The sequence below is a fragment of the Hypanus sabinus genome, chromosome 1, assembly GCF_030144855.1.
Source record: "Hypanus sabinus isolate sHypSab1 chromosome 1, sHypSab1.hap1, whole genome shotgun sequence".
Classification (NCBI taxonomy): Eukaryota; Metazoa; Chordata; class Chondrichthyes; order Myliobatiformes; family Dasyatidae; genus Hypanus; species Hypanus sabinus.
In genome coordinates, this window is record NC_082706.1 from 58,940,312 (window position 1) to 58,957,076 (window position 16,765).

At 43.8% G+C, this 16,765-nt stretch overlaps 1 protein-coding gene across 3 annotated transcripts in view; it reads left to right on the forward strand.

Annotated features, from left to right (window-relative positions):
- Nucleotides 1–16,765, forward strand: part of LOC132394141 (carcinoembryonic antigen-related cell adhesion molecule 1-like) — a 63,902-nt gene that overhangs the window by 19,364 nt on the left and 27,773 nt on the right. For 2 of the 3 annotated variants that reach the window (XR_009512197.1, XM_059969954.1), the window contains exon 4: nt 4,839–5,958. The exons of the other annotated variant lie outside the window; for it this stretch is intronic. Coding sequence is in view for 1 of the 2 variants with exons in the window: in XM_059969954.1 (XP_059825937.1) it covers nt 4,839–4,848 (10 nt within the window). In the remaining variant the exon portion in view is untranslated. Of the gene's footprint in view, nt 1–4,838; nt 5,959–16,765 lie in introns of those variants that run through there. 3 annotated transcript variants of the gene reach the window in all.

Below are 16,765 nucleotides of genomic sequence, written 5' to 3' on the forward strand. Positions count from 1 at the left end.
TTGCCGGGACTTGAGAAACTGAGTTACAGAGAAAGTTTGAATAGGTTAGGACTTTATTCCCTGGAGCATAGAAAAGGGGAGATTTGATACAGGTATATAAAATTATGATGGGTGTAGATAGAGTGAATGAAAGTAGGCTTTTTCCACTGAGGTTAAGGGAGGGAAAGAAAAACAGAGGACATGGGTTAAGGGTGAAGGGGGAAAGGTTTAAAGGGAACATTGTGGGGGGCTTCTTCACACAGAGTGGTGGGAGTGTAGAAATGAGCTGCCAGTAGAAGTAAATGTGGGCTCACTTTTAACATTGAAGTAAAACTTGGGCAGGTACATGGATGAGAGGTGTATGGAGGGATATGTGCCAGGTGCATGTCAGTGGGACTAGGCAGAAAAATGTTTCAGCACAGCCAAGAAGGGTCAAAGGGCCTGTTTCTGTGCTGTAATGTTCTGTGGTTCTATGATTGTATTAGGAGAGTTCATCTCTAATGAGGTATGTTCGATTGTCTAGCCTAATAGGATAAAAGCTGTCTTTGATACTGATGTTACGTTCTTTCAGAGTCTGAGATCTTCTTTCCGATGAGAGTGGTGCCAGGACAGAATGTTTATTGTGGGTGGATTGCTTGATAATGTTGCACCTCTACTGATTTATCACAAGCTGTAGACAGAGTCCATAAAGGAAAGGCTGGACACTGAGGTACTGAGCTGTGTAGTCTCTCAGGGTCCTGGACAGAGCAGTTGGAGATTGCTTGCTGGGTTGTCCACAGTGGCGTCCATCACAGGAAGCTCAGGGACCGTGGCTGCTGCTCCCAATTATGTAGCTTCTGCCAGTGATCTTCGCTGGCTGTGAGCACACTCGCGTTTCCAATAGAGAATGTAAGGGAGGCCACCCTTTGCTCATCCCTAATATCACTTTGACGGCCTCACATTAGATTTGGGACTGGAATTGTAACAGCCCCACCCCCATTGTTTGAGATGGGGAGCATATCCCAAATGCTTCCCCTCTATCCAGTTCATAACTTCCTTTTGTTTTAATCAACTGATCATTGCGATCCAATTTTACCAGGGTGGAGTTTCATCTTTTAGCCTGTTACCTATCCATCAGCATTACTCACCATTTGGCATCGACACGAGGAAACAAAATGTCCTGACCTTTGGTACTTTGAGATTGTGTTTCTAAACAAGATAAGATCTGTTTCATTCGTCACATTCTCATTATTTGTGATCCCATGCTATCTGTCTGATCTGGGCAGCAGAGTCATAGTGAAAGAGTGACACAATTTGGAAACAGGCCAGGTTGTTGCGACAAATGTGTCATTCTGAGCTGGTTGCCAATGCGCATTGTTAATGGGACAAGCCCAGTGACACCTCTTCAGTGGTTTGGAGCTTTACCAACTTCCTCTTCAACAGAACTAAGTGTTTGCAATTTTCTCTTAAGTTTATTTTAGAATTGCTGAATCTATAAAATGTTAAATTTGTACGAGTCATACTTTCTGACTATGTCTACAACTTACTGACAGCCCTTTATGAGTATTTTGTAAATCTTTGTAAATCTCTTCTGCACCCTTCCTATGGCTTCCACATCCTTCCTGCAGTGAGGCGACCAGAACTGAGCACAGTACTCCAAATGGAGTCTGACTAGGGTCCTATATATCTGCAACATTACCTCTCGGCTCCTAAATTCAGTTCCACGATTGATGAAGGCCAATGCACCTTATGCCCTCTTAGCCCCAGAGTTAACCTGCGCCCACAACACTAGGAAATATACAGATGCTGGCAATTCAAACAGCACACACAAAATGCTGGTGGAACGCAGCAGGCCAGGCATCTATAGGAGGAAGCACTGTCGACGTTTTGGGCCGAGACCCTTCGTCAAGACTAACTGAAAGTCCTGACTAACTTCCCCCCCCCCCTCTCTTTGCCCATCACTCTGCCTGTTCTCCATCTCCTTCTGGTGCTCCCCTCCCCTTTTCTTTCTCCCTGGGCCTCCGTCCCATGATCCTTTCCCTTCTCCAGCTCTATATCTGTTCTGCCAATCCCCTTTCCAGCTCTCAGCTTCACCCCACCCCTCAGGTCTTCTCCTATCATTTTGTATTTCCCCCTCCCCCTCCTACTTTCAAATCTTTTACTATCTTTCCTTTCAGTTAGTCCTGATGAAGTTAACCAGTGTAGCTGCTTTGAGCGTCCTATGGACTCGGACCCAAAATCCCTCTGATCCTCCACACTGCCAAGAATCTTACCATTAATACTATATTCTGCAATCATGTTTGACCTACCAAAATGAATCACCTCTCACTTATCTAGGTTGAACCCCATCTGCCACTTCTCAGCCCAGTTTTGCATCCTATCAATATCCAGCCAAAACCTCTGACAGCCCTCTACACCTCCAGCCTTTGTGTCATCAGCAAATTTACTAACCCTACCCTCCACTTCCTCATCCAGGTCATTATAAAAATCACAAAGAGTTCGGGTCGCAAATCAGATCCCTGAGGCACCCCACTGGTCACCGACCTCCATGCAGAATATGACTTGTCTACATCCACTCTTTGCCTTCTGTGGGCAAGCCAGTTCTGGATCCACAAAGCAATGTCCCCTTGGATCCCCTGATCCTTATTTTCTAAATAAGCCTTCCATGGGGCACCTTATCAAATTCCTTGCTTAAATCCAGATACTCTACATCTACTGCACTTCATTTATCAATGTGTTTAGTCACATCCTCAAAAATTTCAGTCAGGCTCATAAGGCACGACCTGCCCTTGACTCTTCATTTACTCTGCTATCTTCATCCAAGTTAGGCAACTCATGAAAGTATTCCTCTTTGCCACTGCTTAATGACCAAGTTAGTTTCGCACACTTATCTCAATGGGAGCATATTTATGATAACGCAGTTCACAAGTCATTTCCCCAGAGTACGGGCTTCAAGTGAAACTGAAGAGATTTAAGTGGAGACAAGGAGCAAGTTTATTTTTCATGTGTGTGGTGGATATATGTACAGTTCTGGTCACTGAATTATAGGAAAGAGGTCAACAAAACAGAGAGAGTACAGAGAAGATTTACTAGAATGTTACCTGGGTTTCAGCACCTCCAAGTTACAGGGAAAGGTTGAACAAGTTAGATCTTTATTGTTTGGAGCATAGCAGGTTGAGGGGGGGACTTGATAGAGGTATTTAAAATTATGAAGAGGATAGATAGAGTTCACGTGGATAGGCTTTTTTCCATTGGGAGCAGGGGAGATTCAAACAAGAGGACATGAGTTGAGGGTTAGGGAACAAAAGTTTAAGGGTAACACGAGGGGGTATTTCTTTAGTCAAAGAGTGGTGGCTGTGTGGAACGAGCTTCCAGTAGAAGTGGTAGAGGCTAGTTCAGTATTGTCATTTAAAGTAAAATTGGATAGGTATATGGACAGGAAAAGAATGGAGGGTTATGGGCTGAGTGTGGGCCAGTGGGACTAGATGAGAGTAAGCTTTCGGCATGGACTAGAAGGGCCGAGATGGACTGTTTCTGTGCTATAATTGTTATATGTGGAACAAGAAACCACAGAGGTGGGTACCAGATGTGAATGGAGAGCCCAAAGCCTCGAGCCACCCGGCAGCCTCAATTTACAGAAACTCAAGATCAACCCACTAGAATAGGAAACCATCGGCAACCCATAGGTTTGGCATTGTGCCTGCGTAGCACCACCCTTGGCAGGAGGTCTGCACATCGCCCCACCCCCTCCCCCCAGTGGTCCGAGATTCCTGCAGCATCACCGGTACCCGGATCTCTCTTTAGTGCCACCAGTGGCCGGAGGTCCTCAGAGCATCACCAGGGACCAGAGGATCTCTCTGTAACGCCACCAGTGGCCGGAGGTCCCCACAGCATCACCAGGGACCAGAGGATCTTTCTGTAGCACCACCCGTGGCCGGAGGTCCCCACAGCATCACCAGTGACCAGAGGCCAGGGGGACAACGGAGAGGTAAATCATGAACATGATAACTCTGCTGATGAGAGAAAGTCTGCAGATGCTGGAAATCCAAAGCAACACACACAACTTTCAGAAGGAACTCAGTAGGTCAGGTAGCAGCTGTTGAAAAGTGTGAACAGTTGACGTTTCTGGTTGAGACCCATCTTCATGACTGAGAAGTAGGGAAAATATCTGAATAAATACAAGGCAGGTGAGGAAAAGGCTTGATGGAAGGTGATAGTTGAACCCAAGTAGGTGGAAAAGCTCAGGAGCTGGAGAAGAAAGAATGTAATAAGAGAAGAAAGTGGACAATAGGAGAAAGGGATGGAGGAGTGGACCCAAGGAGAGGTCATAAGCAGGTGAGAGAACGTGAAAGGTCAGAGCATAAGTTGGAGTGAGAGGTAAATTTATTCACCAGAAGGAGAAACCGATATTCATGCCATCTGGATGGGGGCCGGGGGGGGGGGGGGGGAGGTTGGTAATCAGGCGGAATATATGGTGCAAACATGAGGAAATCTGCAGATGCTGGAAATTCAAACAACAACAACCACCACACACAAAATGCTGGTGGAACACAGCAGGCCAGGCAGCATCTATAGGGAGAAGCGCTGTCAACGCTGCGGCCCGAAACGTCGACAACGCTTCTCCCTATAGATGATGCCTCACCTGCTGTGTTCCACCAACACTTTGGGAATATAAGGTGCTTGTGGTTCTGGGCCCTGGGGGTGGCCTCATCTTGGCATAAGAGGGGTCTATAGATTGACATGTCAGAATAGTAATGGGAATCAGAATTAAAATGTTTTGACACCAGTAAATCCCATTTATAGCGTATGATTCAAAGGTTTATTGTTTGTTTATTATTAAAACATGTATCCATATACAGCTCTATTTTCTTCTTCTCCAGAGGGCTATGAAATAAAGAATGAAATTGAAAGTCATTCAGAAAAAACATCAGACTCCTCTCCCTGTACATTAAAGAACGGCATCCAGATCATCATTCTGCAAAACCCACCTCTGTCTGCATGAAATGGGACGCCACCAAAAAACCCTGCCTGGCACAAATGTGGAAGTTCTGGTGACACAATGTAAATGAAGCCACGTCGTGAGCACTGGACATAATAGACGACTCCAAAAGATTTGCAGGTCAATTGTTGCCTCAGCTGCAAGGACTCTTTTGTCAACAGAGAGGGTTCAGCGGTTCTGCCCTTTCACTTTGACACCACCAACCTCAACGTCAACTACAGCTAAACCACTCTGGGCGAACTTTAATGACCAAAAAACGTAATTCCTTTCAAAGATCAACTGTCTGAATGGTTCACTGACTTTAAAGGAAGAGGTATCTCTGGTCCATGTTGTCAGGGTGTTTACTTTACCAGGAATCAAAAACAGCAGGATCTAGAAGCTTTTGGTTGACTAATATGTCTCCTCTCTCACTGAAATGGGAACAACACTTTTTCCCTTATCGGAGAGAGGAAGAGTGTTGTGTGTCAAGTTTGTTGGGTGAACGGGTATTTTTTTGGGTGTTGCAAATCTGTGTCTATTGATGCTTTGCTGCACACTTGTGTGCTCAGTAAAGGAGGCCGATGCATTTTCTGTTGGTGGGGGTGTTGTTGCTTTGCTGCTGCTTGAGCATGGTTGAGTGTATCTTGGTGGACAGCATCAAGCTGTCTTCTCCTCCAACAACATGGCACAGCCGGGTACTTAGCAGGGGATTTATATCACAAAACATTGGATTTAGTGATGAAATGTTCTTAATTTTGTTGTCCCACTGAAATCACAAGATGCATTCATTATGTGTTTTATTTCCAAGTGCTGTCCCACACGTGACATCACACTGACGTTCCCACGTGCCTGTTGTTACCAGTATCTGCCATCACCTGCGCGTTGCCTTATGTTTCACACTCGCTACTCAGCTTAGGTTTGGTCTTTTGAACCGCTAGGCAACTATCACGTGCCCCCTCCCCGCCAACCGCCCCCCACCAATTGTCAACAGAGTATTTACTGGCTGCGCTATTCCAATTGATGCATGGAGATAGATGTCAGTTACAATTTATACCCAATAGCAGAGGCAAACCAGCCGTGAGGGTTTTACCCCGGCTGATCTTGTCTCTTGCTTCTGCCCAAAATGCCCTGGCGCAGCGGAACAAACTGCCATGTAAATGTCCCGCTCTTTGAGTTATTTCCACTTCCCTCTGAGGGAGGTTGGAGGAGTGGCGGGAGGGAGCAGTTTGTGAAACTGTCTCCTGCGGCCGAGTCTGATGTACAGCTGAGAGGTAGGAAAAGGACGCATGGCCCATCGACTTAACGCCGGCTCCCCAAGGAGAGATCTTGACAGTGGAAGGTGGGATGGGGGGTGAATTTAATTGAAAGAATAAAGACGATGTGAGGGGGCAGACAGGATATTTGTCCTGATGTGGAACGGGGGGAGGGAATCATCTGTGGCAATGTCTGGACCCATGTTGGTGGTGAGCAGAGGGATTCACTACATTGGCGGAACAAACACCGACAGACTTTGTCCTGCAAGTAGGGCCAATGGTCCAGGGAACGTGGGAATAGGAGTGGTTTTGAGGGTCAATGAACTGACTGGGGACTTTTTGAATGACAGAACGGGCTGGAATGGCTGAATGGACTGCTCCTGTTCCTATGTGACAACATTTTGGCTGAGGGACCAAATTCACCATTTCCAATTCTATTATTGACACAAAATTGTATACTTGTGTATTGATAATGACAAAGAATTGTATAATTTATGTTCCGTGTATTATCTGAATGTACTTGCCTGTGATGCTGCTACAAGTCAGTGTTTCTCTGTACCTTTACATTCCTGTACTTGTGCACTAGGCAATAAATTCAGCAGTACCTGAGAGAACTCAGTGAGATTTGAATAGTGAGGATCATCTTGGCACCTCAGTAGGTCAAATATAGGGTGATAGTACACTCTAAAATGCAGGACCCTGAATAATTTCGATTAGCAGAGTCATCTTGGAGCCCAAGTTTATATCTCCCTGAACAGGATTGACAAGGTGGTTAAGAAGTCAATTGGCACGGAGGTCCTTATTAGTTGAGGCATTGAGTTCAAAAGTCAGCGTTGAGCTTCATCAGACCCTAGTTCGACCAAATCTGGATTATTTCATACAGTTCTGGTTGCGCCACTCGAGGAAGGATGTCAAGGCTTTGGAGAGGGTGCAGAAGAGGTTTACCAAGATATTGCCAAGATATAGAGGGCATGAGCTGTAACGAGAGGATCAACAAACTTGGGCTGTTTTCTCTGGAGTGGTAAAAGCTAGGATGTGACTTTGGAGGTTAATAACATTATGAGAAGCAAAGATGGAGGAGACTGACAATATATTTATCCCAGGGTTGAAGGAGATGTGAGGAACAAGTGTATTTTACATAGAGAGTGGTGGTTCACTGAAATGTGCTGACTGGAGTGGTGTAGACACAATTACACTGGGGCCTTTTCAGAGACGTTTTGATGGGGCACATGAATGTGAGGGAAGTGGATGCTCATAGACATTGTGTAGGCTGAAGGGATTAGTTTAGTTTGACATTTGATTACTAATTTAATTCATTTGGAATGAATTGTGGGCTGAATGGCCTTTTCCTGTGCTGTTCTATGTTCTGTGTCAAAAGGTTTCAGGGTAACAAAGGCAAAAAACAAGGAGTGGAAAGGACAGATCAGCTGGAGTCCAATGTGGGAAATGTGAGATCACCCACTTTTGTAGGATAGACAGAAATGGAAATTTCCCCCATGTCCCCTTAAATTTTTCACCTTCCAACCTGAACTCATGGATTTTGTTCCACACAACCTCAGTTAAAAAAGCCTGCTTGCACTTACCTGATGTATACCTCGCATAATTTTAAGAATCTCCATCAAATCTCCTCTCAGACATCTAAGTTCCAAGGAATACAGTACAAACTAATTCAGTTTTTTCCTCTAACTCTGGTCGTCTACTCCTGGCAACATGCTTGTGAATTTCTCCATACCCTTTTATAAAGGAGATCTGAATGAAACCTGTACATGCAGAGTTTTGGTGTGAATTGTGTATCCGACCAGGATGGGAATCAAACCTGTGACTGTGACCCAGGTGTAGGGGATGGCGCAGACAAGAACATAAATTTTAAAATGTATCTGCTGTACATATGAAATCCATTGGGAAATGGGTCAGGCAGCGTGTGAGGAGCGAGGATCAGAGTCACCAGTTCAGGTTGGTGGTCCTCCACCGGTCACGTTATCCCGTCGCGCACTCCCAATTTACCGGAAATCTGCAACAGCTGCGGGACGCTGCTCCACGGGTATGTGTACTTTCACCTTTCATCCATCCAGACAAGATAATGTGATCCAGTTGGGTCTCGTCCCTTCACTGTGAAATGGCATTTTCCTTTAATTGACTCCATTCAGATCGAAGTTCTATCAATATTTCCTTATATTTGACTGTATTTCTGGGAGATTTAAGCCTGTTCCATTTATCTGCGCTACTTAAAAATCTGTACTCTTCAGTTAAGCCTTTCTCCAGAAGTTCCAAATCAGCAACTCAGTCTGTGCAATATTCACACGCAATTAAAATGGGGAATCGGTTCATTATTGTTATATTTGATTTTCTTCATTATTATTTAATATACTGTACTATTCCTGTAAAGATAACAAATTTCATGACATTTGCTGGTTCCATTTATCTCTACACTAGCCAGCCACAAGGTTCGAGGGACATGTTATCAAGCCCTGGGGATTTATCCATCCTAATTCACCTCAAGATAGCTAGCTCCTGTGGTGTAATCCGTATAAACTCCATGACTTGACCAGCTTTCCTCATTACTGTAGTCGCTATCTGTTTCCCAAGGAAACACGGACACAGAGATGTCATTCAAAATTTCCGCCACCTCTTTCGGCCTCATGACTAGATGAGCACGTTCATCATTGGGAGATATTTTTTGATAGCTAATGGGGAGTCTAGGATCTGGGGTCACAATCTCAATATATTCATTTGTATCTGGGGACCTTCTCTTTCATCATCCTGTCCCGTAGCAGGATCTGAATTGTACCTGTATCAATGCCTGGGCTTGAACATAGCTATAGATTATCTGCAGACACAAAAATCTGATGGACTTTTAATCACTTATTTGAACAAAGATGAAAATTTCAGGGTTATCAACACAAATGCATTGAGTGATGTCTTTTGTAAATATCCCATAGTTGACATTTGTAGCATCCAACAATGTGTTTTGATTTTAGACAGCTGCACTGATGAAAACTCTGAGGAGATGGACTAAAAACAGATTAACTGGATGCACGTCTCGAGATTGGGTTAAAACAACAACTGGAATTTTAGCTTTCCCATTGCAAAATAGCTGAGAGTTCGCTGTTCATGTTTGTCATAATGCCACTCAGAGCGTATGAGGTTGAGTTCCTTTTTTCCTATTTTCAGTTAGTTCTGGCTGAGCCACTTCCTCCATCACCAGGGTGACAGCCCCCCAGAGCAGCTTTGAACATTTTTATTGCTCTCTGGCCACCACCCCTCAGCGGAGAGACGGTGTCCTCAGGAGGTGGTGAGGCCAGGATGCTTATGTAGGAATGAAGAGATAACTAATGAATATAGCAATTGCATTTGTGCAAATGTGTTCAGGATGTCACAAACATCTCAAAATCGGTCAATATTTTTGCATAATTTAAAAAAAAACTGTGTACTGAGATTCCAGTGCTTTATTTGCAATTTTATATTAACAGAATTTTGTCCCTGTTGCACCACATGAAATGTCATGGTAAATTGTGCTACTCCAGATCTCACTCAACATAAGATAATGAACAAATGTGTTGAATTTACCTGCTGGAGACCTGTTAAAACGTACTTCCACCCATTGATGACCCATCGGTCACCAGCCCAGTCGAAGCATCATCATGTCCCAGTTCTGTTGTGGGATGGAGGGGAGATTTAGTTTTAGAACTGGGATCAGCCGAGACACTACAGTATATTACCAACAAGAGAGAGTCCTGGAAGAGCTGATGCTTGGGCTATATTCCTGGGATGGGACATCAAGAGTATGTAACTGGCATTGTTTATGCCTCATCCCAGGCTTGTGCTGCTACAGATGGGGCTCGATGTTCCTCCTTCTCAAATAAACCTGAGGTCCCTGCTCGGGTGGCAGGATACTGGTTGTATGGAAATTACTGACTACACCACCTAGTGTGTGACATGGTGATAATGTTCTGTACGGGCCGAATGGCCTGCTCCTGTGTCTGTTGTCTGTAAAGAGAAAATATAGCCAGTCCTTTCCTGGGCCTGCAGGATGTCCCAATCAGTGTTGTAGGGACTATTGCTAGGAGCCCAGTTGTTCCCAAACTGTGTCCATAATTTAGGATGTGTTGCCGAGGCTTTATAAGGCACTGGTGAGGTCTCACCTTGAGTATTGTGGTCGGTTTTTTGGCTACTTATCTAAGTAAAGATGTGCTGGCAATGGAGAGGGTTTAGAGAAGGTTCGCAAGGATGATTCCGGAATGAAGAGTTAATTATATGAATTAAGTTTGATTGCACTAGATCTGTATTCACTGGAATATAGAAGGATGAGGGGTGATCTCACTGAAACCTTTCAAATGTTGAAAGCCTGAGACAGAGTGGATATGGAAAGGATCTTTAGAGGGTGCAAGAGTGCACCCCTCAAAATGTGAGGGTGGTGAATTTGTGGAATTTGTTACCACAAGCTGCTAAGGAGGCCAGGTTGCTGCATGTATTTAAGGCAGAGATTGCACACGGCATCAATGGTTACGGCAAGAAGGTCGGTGAATGGGGCTGAGTAGGGGAAATAAGAATCAGCCATGTTTAAATGGGGGAGAGGATTTGATGGGCCAAATGGCCTAATTCTGCTCCTATGTCTTATAGTGTTTCGGAATCTGCTTGTAATTGTCATGTACCTAAGTTCAGTGAAATTCTTGTCTTGCAGATCAATACATTAGAACTGTGCATTGTGATATATAAAGTAAAAACAATAACAGTGTAACAAACGATTATGGTCACAGAGAAAGTGCTATGCAGGTAGACAAATGGTGAAAGGTGACATCGAGTAACACTGAGGTCAGAAGTCCATCTTATCACACTGGGAAACACTCAATTTGCCAATAACTGCAGAAAGGAAACCGTCCTTGAGCCTGGTATTTTGTACCTTGCCTAATGGGGAATGTGTGAGAACTGAGAATGTCCCCGGTTCTGGGGATCTTTGAGTACACTGTCTGCATTACTGATACAGTGGGAAGTGATCCCAGAGTCCATGGAGAGGAGTCTTGTTTCTATGATGTGCTCGGCTCTGTCCTCAGTTCTCTATAGTTCCTTGCAGTTTTGGGCAGAACAGCAGCCATACGTACATGTGAAGTATCTGGATGAGATACTTTCCGTGCTGCATTGATTGCATTGCATTTCCATGGTGTTATTGATTCAAAAATTGGTGAGGGGAAAGGAGTACTTTCCAGATTTCCTATTTGTTCTATTTGTGTCATTTTAGAATCTTTCATACAGTAGTGTGTACTGTTAATTCAGTATCTGTATCGCTGGAGGATCATCAGTGATTTTTCTTGATCCCTTTTCCAACCTGGTTCTATCTGCTCATTCCCTGCCCATCTTGTTCAACCTCTGTCCAGCCTGTATCCCTCCACCTCAATGATATGCATCAATCATCTTGTTCAAACTCTATCCAACCTGTATCCCACTAGCTCAGTCAAATATATCAACCATCTTGTTCAACCTCTGTCCAGCCTGTATCCCAACAATGATTATATATCAACAATCGTTTGTCATTGTGAAGTATTTCGCCTCAATGAACTACTTCTGAAATCGGTGTTTGTTACCTAGAGCTACTGGAGGATTTATTGAATACAGAAGAAGATAGGGAAAAGACAGCTATTAAAATTTCAGTTTCAACTTTACAAAATGGCAAAGTGTTCATCTTTGTCGGAAGGAAACTGACAGCATTTAAGTTTGAGTGTGTTATTTCCTTTTTTTGGTCATTTTTGGAGAACCAGTTTCTGTGTTGCCAGGAACAGCTCACAGGATCTGCAGGGAGTGGTGCACATTTTTTCGCTTTGTGGTCCCTGCCCCTCAGTGAGAGTTAGTAGCTCTGGAGCAGATGTAACAGATTGATAGTAGCGTGGGGAGGATGTTGTGAGCATTGACTGTATTATCCCGGTGTTGGGATGAAGAGAAAACTAATGAATGTGGGCATTACATTTGTGCAACTTTGTTCAGGCTGTCACAAATACTTTGTAATCACTTGCTCATCATTTAAAGAAAAAGAGAAAATGCTGGAAATGTTCAGGAGATCGGGCAGCATCTCGGTTAGTCCCAGTTCTGATACGAGGTCTTCCAGTTCATATTTCCACACATCCAAGCTGATGTACTGAGTTTCCAGAATTTTAATTTCAATTTTATATTAAAAGCATTTTATTCCTGTTTGCCTGCTGCAGGAAATGTGACAGCCAATTGTATTGGGCAAGATCCCATTTAGCAATATGGTAATGATAAAATGTGTTCACTTTAATTGCTGGAGACAAAGAAATGTGACCCTGCCTACTGGTGAACTACGCCCAGGGTTTTCAGTCTAATCTCTGGCCCAGTCAGAGGATTATCAGGTTCCCATTCTGTCACTGGTTGACGCAGGAGTGTTAGTGTTTGAACTCTGAATGGCCAAGGCACTGCAATATATTACCAGTAAAAAGGATTCCCTGGGAAAATTGGTGCTCGGGTTATTACCTTGGAATGTAGACTACGGGCATATGGAACTGTCAGTATTTGTGGTTTGGACCAGGTCAGTACTTCTGCAGATTGCTCTGGGTGTTCCTCTTTCCACAATGAATCAGAACTCTGGGGCAGATGAACATTGGTTTTGGGGAACTCCCCGCACACACCACTCTCTGTGAGATGTAGCGACGATATGCGAGGATTCTCGGGTCAGTAAGTGACAGGTTCAGCTGTGTGGCCCTGTGAGGTTGGGTCCTGGGATATCACAGATATTGACCAAAGTAAAATGGACCCGGGGATCGAGCTGTTCAGGCTCATGAAGTGTTGAGTGAATATTTCTGGTCTGGGATCAGATGTTTGTTTCTGGAGTTCCTTTGGAAGCAATGACTGAGGAGTGGATGAGATCTCATTCCATCGCTCACAGAGTGAGGTGTTCATTAAATGTTTGCAGCAGTAGAATTGGACCCAGCAGTCTTAATACTGTAAGAAGCCTGAATACAGAGGACATGGAGATGATGACATTAGACAGAGTCTGATCTGAGATCAGTCTCAGAATAAAGAAGCTTCCCTTTAAAACTAAGATTAGAAAAATTTCTTCAGCCAAAGGGTGGCTAAACTGTGGAAATTGTTGCCATAACGGGTGGTGGAGGCTGCCATTTGGCTGTATGTATGGCAGAGATTAATATATTCTTGATTGCTAAGTAGCTTCAGGGTTGCAGGAGGAAGGCAGGAATATGGTGTTGGAATGAAAATCAGGCATGGTTGAGTGGTGGGGCAGACCAGATGAATCGAATTACTGATTACTTTTCCTGTGTCTTATGTCTTAACATGACTGCATGATGGCTCCTTTCTATCCCATATCGTTTTATGACATGTGAGGGACAATTAAACATTTGTTCACTGAGATTGTTACAATTGTCTTCAAAATTTGAATTTCAGTGAGTTTTGTTTTTAGGAATATTAACCCGAAATGTCCTCCTTTGTATTGTTAAGTGTTTCATTGTCTCTCTGGTTAAAGTTAGACCTGCCGTGAGAGATTTATTGGAAGACAAGCCCACAACTGGAAGTGAACCACAACTGAAGATTAGGGAACAGCAGATAGTGAACCTGCCCGAGGATTCAGACCATCAACTGGAGAGAACCTTTCTGACTCGGAGTTTCCAGTGATTCAGTCAGGAGAAAGTTTAGGAAGTCTCATTTACTCAAACACTAGTCCTTCAGACATTGCATACCTGTACAAAGTCAGGTAGGAAGTAGTTAGGGTGAGACTGAATATGCCCAAGGTACCAGTTATGTCTCTGTCAGACCCAGTTACAATCACTCTACATTATAGTCAATATCCCATCTCTCTAAAGTCACTCACATTCCCTCAGTGCTTGCTCATTTTTAAGTTTTGCTTCTTCTGAAGTAGCTTTTGGTTACTTCTGAGTGGGGAGATGTAAATATAGGGGAGAGTTTATACAAAATATTTTCCGAAAAAAAAAGTAATTGAACTTGCTACGGATTGGCTTGGCCTTTTCTCCTTGGAGTGATGGAGAAGGAGAGGTGATCTGATAGAGGTGTACGAGATGATGAGAGGCATTGATTGTGTGGATAGTCAGAGGCTTTATCCTTGGATGAAATAACTGACATGAGTGGGCATAGTTTTAAGACGCTTGGAAGTAGGTAGAGAGGGATGTCGGGTAAGTTTTTGTACACAGTGGTAGGTGTGGAATGCATTGCTGGGGATGGTGGTGGTGGATACAATAGAGTCTTATAAAAGACACTTAGATAGGTACATGGAGCTCAGAAAAATAGAGGGCTATGTTGTAGAGTAATTCCAGATAATTTCTACAGTAGTTTACATGGTAAGCAGGACATTGCGGGCTAAATGGCCTGTAATATGCTGTAGATTTCTATGTTCCACGTTCAAACTTACTAACTATACCCTATTCATTCCCAAATAATTTTTGATATAGACGACAAGTAACAATAATTGCTAGCCTGGGATACTTCCAAGGCATTTGCCTTGAGTACAAGAAACAGACTCAGCATCAGCTTCTTATTGAAGGTAGAGCAGTACATGTAGTGTATATAGATTTCAGCAAGGCATTTGACTAGGTACCCCATGCAAAGCTTATTGAGAAAGTAAGGAGGCATGGGATCCAAAGAGACATTGCTTTGTGGATCCAGAATTGGCTTGCTCACAGAAGACAAAGAGTGGTTGTAGAGGGTCATATTCTGCATGGAGGTCAGTGACCAGTGGGGTGCCTCAGGGATCTGTTTTGGGACCCCTACTCTTTGTGATTTTTATAAATGACCTGAATGAGGAAGTGGAGCGATGGGTTAGTAAATTTGCTGATGACACAAAGGTTGGGGGTGTTGTGGATAGTGTCGAGGGCTGTCAGAGGTTAGAGCAGTGTATTGATAGGATGCAAAACTGGGCTGAGAAGTGGCTGATGGAGTTCGACCCTGATAAGTGTGAGGTGGTTAATTTTGGTAGCTTAAATATGATGGCAGAATATGCTATTAATGGTAAGACTCTTGGCAGTGTGGAGGATCAGAAGGATCTTGGGGTCCGAGTCCATAGGACACTCAAAACTTCTGCGAAGGTTGACTGTATGGTTATTAAAGCATACGGTGCATTGGACTCCATCAATCGTGGGATTGAGTTTAGGAGCCGAGAGTTAATGCTGCAGCTAAATAGGACCCTGGTTAGTCCCCATTTGGAGTACTGTGCTCAGTTCTGGTCGCCTCACTACAGGAAAGATGTGGACACGATAGAAAGAGTGCAGAGAAGTTTTACAATGATGTGCCTGTACAGGGTATCATGCCTTATGAGAATGGGTTGAGTGAACTCAGCCTTTTCTCATTGGAGCAACGGTGGGAAGAGAGGTGACCTGATAGAGGTGTACAAGAGGTGCATTGAACGTGTGGGTAGTCAGAGGCTTTTTCCCAGGGCTGAAATGGCTAACACAGGAGGGCACAGTTTTAAGGTACTTGGAGATAAGTAGAGTGTGATAAGTGCATGGAATGGGCTGCTGGTGGCGATGGTGGATGCGGATACGATTGGGTTGTTTAAGAGACTTCTGGATAGGTACTTGGAGCTCAGACATATCAAGGGTTCGATTAACCCTAGATAAATTCTAAGGTAGGGACATGTGCAGCACAGCTTTGTGGGCTGAAGGGCCTGTATTGTGCTGTTGGTTTTCTATGTTTCTATGTAACACTGACACAGAAGTTAAATTAGTACAGCACAGGAACAGGCCCCTCAATCCAAAATGTTTATAGTCCCAAGGAAGTGGTCAAGTAAAATCATAAACCAATGGTTGTCTATATTAATGCATTATGTACTCAAAATATCCACATCCTATTTTCCTCACATTCCCATACCTATGTGAGAGTCTCTTAAAAGTATGTAATGCGCCTGTCTCTACCAAGACCCAGGTGCTCATTCCAGGCGGCAACAAATCTGAGTAAAAGAACTTGCCTTTCACACAGAGCTTGCCCTTCTCCTTTGCACTGACCCCCTCTCATATTAAATGCATTCTCTCTAGTGTTAGACATTTTAACCCCCCAAAAGAGATACAGTCTGCCTACTCTATACCTCTCATAATCTTATAAATTATCAGAGTTTTTCCCTCGGTCTCCAGCACTCAAGAGAAAACAACCCAAGTTTGCCCTAATTGATTTACAGTATGTCCCTTTGTATTCATTGCCAGTCATCTGTGCGATCCACACCCATGTAGGTATTCAGCCAGGTCGGTTATATGCAACACAAACTGCAGAGGTGGCACAGATTCCTGCACAACACCTGGATCATATACATCCAGGTAGAATAGATCCCTTCAACCAGCACACTCTGTTTCCAAAGGGCAAGCCAGTTTTGAATCCAGATAGCCAATTCACCATTGGTCCCATGCAACTTAATCTTCTGGATAAGCCTCCCATGTGGGACCTTGTGAAATGCCTTCCTTAACATGAAATGACAACCATAGCTCTACCTTCAATCATCCTTGTCGCGTTATCAATAAAATCAATCAAGGTAGTAAGACACAAGTTGCCCCACAGAAAGCCATGCTGACATTCCCTAATTAGACTATGGTTTTCCAAATAATCATAAATCCCT